This window comes from Nelumbo nucifera, chromosome 3, assembly GCF_055504915.1.
Source record: "Nelumbo nucifera cultivar China Antique chromosome 3, China Antique-T2T, whole genome shotgun sequence".
Taxonomy (NCBI): Eukaryota; Viridiplantae; Streptophyta; class Magnoliopsida; order Proteales; family Nelumbonaceae; genus Nelumbo; species Nelumbo nucifera.
The window spans coordinates 47,807,173-47,810,906 of record NC_142651.1 but is presented as its reverse complement, the minus strand read 5'-3'; the positions used below and the strand labels follow the sequence as shown (position 1 = coordinate 47,810,906).

At 48.2% G+C, this 3,734-nt stretch overlaps 1 protein-coding gene across 1 annotated transcript; it reads left to right on the top strand.

The window, feature by feature from the left end:
- The first annotated feature begins 2,267 nt into the window (after positions 1-2,267).
- On the top strand, positions 2,268-3,449 carry LOC148801201 (uncharacterized). Its single transcript, XM_088900337.1, has one exon. The coding sequence runs from the start codon at positions 2,268-2,270 to the stop codon at positions 3,447-3,449; it is 1,182 nt and encodes a 393-aa protein (XP_088756463.1).
- Positions 3,450-3,734: the final 285 nt, after the last annotated feature.

Below are 3,734 nucleotides of genomic sequence, written 5' to 3'. Positions count from 1 at the left end.
TGTATAATTTTTTTCAAAACCCAATTTTGCCCTTCGTTCCTCTCCCTTCTTCTTTACCATCCCTCTCCTCTCCCCAGCAGCAGCTACATTGAAAACCGTTGAACCATTCTCTTCTTACTTTCCCTCTTTTCTTTCTGTTTTTTTGCGTAAAAATTTTAAGGAACTCATTTCAGACGGATGATTTAGCGAGTGTCGATTGGTTATCTCGTTTCGTGGAGGATTCTTTCTCAGGATTCCCGCTACCTTCCCCAGCCAGAAATCCAACGGAGAAAACCTAAGGTGAGACGTTGAACCGGTACCATGCAGGGCGAGAAGCAAACGTGCGAGAACCGGCGGAAGGGTTTGGTCCCTCGTGTCTCCTTTGTTCAGGGAGTCTTCTTCTTTGCCGTCGTCATCATCTTCTTCCTCTTCGTCGTCCTCTTCGACGTCGTGTTTCATATTGACCAACAGCGACCAAAACCTGGAATTGTTCGACCATTCCGTAAAGCCGCCGGCGAAGAAGCCGGTTACAGAGACGGGTGGGCCCCAACCGCCTCGCAGGTACAACCATTGTCATGTTCAGAGGAGTTTGATATACAACACGCCAACGCTTTGTGAGTTTTAATCGCTTTTCTTTTCTCTTGTTGCTTCCTCTGTTTCTGTCTCTCTTCCCTTCCGTTTATTTCTTTTTCATTTGTATCCTCCAAGCGTATCTATTATTTCATTTATCTATGCTTTTGAGGGCATTTCTGTGCTTCGGTGATTCATGACCGAAAAAGAAGGCAAGAGATACAGTAACATGGAGTTCGATGGGCTTTTCGTCTGTAACATGGAGTTCGGTGTTGCTCCAGTGCGCGTCTTCTCTGATATAATGGCTGACGGAAGCTTGGAAATTGAGTGAGGCCTTACCATGGCAACAGCGGCTGCGCGTTGTACAAGTCCAGAGGCGATTGCTCCAAAGGGTCTCTTCGGAATGGCATGATACTGTGTTTTTACTAATCGTTCGGAGAGGTACCAGTGGTGGTGGCGGTAGCAGTGAGGACGGGAGAGAGAAGTTAGAGGAAGAGTTTCTCATTCAGTTTCTCATTCTACTCGAGTTATCATAGTATCAAAGCATACCGATCCATGATAAACTCGACGATATGATCGTTGCGAAATCTTGGTCGCCGACAGAGGCTCCATCCGCTGCTATTACCGCTGCAAATCCCTGTCACTGCGAAATCTTGGTCATCGGAGGTGACCGCTGCTATCCCCGCTGCAGGTTCTGACCGCTGCGAAATCTTGGTCGCCGGGAGGTGACCGCTGCTATATCCGCTGCAGGTCGTGATCGCTGCGAAAACTCGGTCGCCGGGAGGTGACCACTGCTATCACCGCCGCAGGTTCTGATCACTGCGAAAACTTGGTCGCCGGGAGGGGACCACTGCTATCACCGCTGCAAATCCTTGTCGCCGCGAAATCTTGGTCATCGAGAGGCGACCGCTGCTATCTCCGTTGCAGGTCGTGATCGCTGCGAAAACTCGGTCGCCGGGAGGTGACCACTGCTATCACCGCCGCAGGTCCTAATCGTTGTGAAAACTTGGTCGCCGGGAGGGGACCACTGCTATCACCACTACAAATCCTGGTCGCCGCGGAATCTTGGTCATCGGGAGGTGACCGCTGCTATCACCGCCGCAAATCCTGGTCACTGCAAAATCTTGCTCACCGGGAGGTGACCGCTGCTGTTACCGCTACAAGTCCGGCGGTGGCTCTATCCGCTGCCATTACCGCTGCAACTCCGGCAGTGGATCTATCCAGAACTATCAACCCCACCGCAGACCCTGGGTGGTTGGCTACTATTACTGTCGTTGCAAGACCGACAGGTGCTCTGCTGCAATCTCGCCGCCCCATCGTGGTCGACGGTGCTACCACCGCTACAACCCATTGATAATCATGTCTGATTCGGAAACCTCAAATCCGTTTGGAGAACAACGGCCTAATCCTACTCTCACTGAATTGACCACCAGAATGACTGAACTCCTGCATAGACCGATCTCAACTACAGAAACCTCTGCCGCTCAGATGGTATCAAGTTGGATGGCACCAACTATGCCCTTTGGTCCCAAGTTGTTGAGATGTATATATCTGGCAGAGACAAACTAGGATATATTAATGGAGAACTTCCTCAGCCTCCACAAACTGACCCAACCTTTCGAAGGTGGCGCACCGACAACACTATTATCAAAGGTTGGTTAATTAACTCCATGGACGTATCCTTGATTGGTAACTTTATTCGATTCCCTATAGCAAAGATGGTGTGGGATTCTGTGGCTACCACGTACTCTGATGGTAGTGATACCTCGCAAGTATACGATCTCCGGGGCCGTGTGACCCGCTTGCGCCAGTCTGGAGGGTCTCTTGAAAAGTACTATAATGATCTCCAAGGATTGTGGAGAGAAATTGATTTTCGTCGTCCGAATCCGATGGAGTGTGTGGTAGATATTCAACGGTACAATACTCTCCTTCAAGAGGAGAGAGTGTATATCTTCCTGGATGGCCTTGATGATAGACTAGACAAGATTCGGGCAGATGTACTCCAAATGCATCCGTTTCCCACTAGTGAACAGGCTTACGCACATGTTCGAAGAGAAGCTATCCGACAGAGGGTCATGATAACCGGCAGCCATATTGAAACTCCAGGAGCAGTTTTGACCTCTAAAGGTGTTAAGACGGGGAAACCTACACCCTCTTCAACGAGCTCTCTGCCTGTAAGCAGCGAAAAATCTGGTACGTCCTCTAAATCTCGAGCATCTTCTGGTGGCACTAAATGCTCTCATTGTGGCAACTCAAAGCATACCCGGGAGAACTGCTTCAAGCTACATGGCTATCCCGACTGGTGGCATGAACTCCAAGCTCGGAAATGCCAAGACAAGGCTGAAACTAGTGGTAAGGCTGCAACAGTTACAACAGAATCTCAACTCTCATTCGCACCACAGGGAGAAGTTCACCTCTCGGATTCAGGTAACAATCTTCCCAACAAGACCATTGACAACAAGGCATGGATACTTGACTCAGGAGCCACTGACCACATGACCTATGATGCTACTAATTTTTCAAAGACTTCACCACCAAGACGGACTACAATTGCTAATGCCAATGGGGCAATCTCTCAAGTCACAAGAGCAGGCATTGTGACCTTGTCACCTGCTATATCCTTGAAAAACACCTTGCTTGTTCCCTCGCTCTCCCACAAATTACTATCTATTAGTCAAATCTCCTCTGATCTGAATTGTGTTGTGCTCATTTATCCCACTTTCTGTCTTCTTCAGGATATTCTCACCAAGGAGATAATTGGGCGTGGTACTAGGCGAGGGGGGCTCTACTACATGGATGATCTTAGCACGGGTCAAGCGTATCATACACATCATCAAGGTAACACCAAGGAACAACAGATTTGGATTTGGCATCGCCGGTTAGGACATTCAGTTATATGAGACATTTATTTCCAGAGTTATTTTCAGATATACAGCCGCATGTTTTTCAATGTAACACTTGCATCCTAGCTAAGAGTCAGAACAATCTATCCCTTAAGTATGAATAAAAGTCAAGTTCCATTTGTTTTGATTCACTCGGACGTGTGGGGGCCATCCCCAATGACTACAGTCTCTGGATTCCGATGGTTTGTAATCTTTGTTGATGATTGCACTCGCATGACATGGTTATATCTGCTGAAACATAAAGATGAAGTGCTGACTGTCTTTCAATCCTTCCATATAATG

Excerpts from the sequence above, each read along its gene's own strand:
- LOC148801201 (XM_088900337.1), top strand. The coding sequence starts at position 2,268 with ATGGTGTGGGATTCTGTGGCTACCACGTACTCTGATGGTAGTGATACC.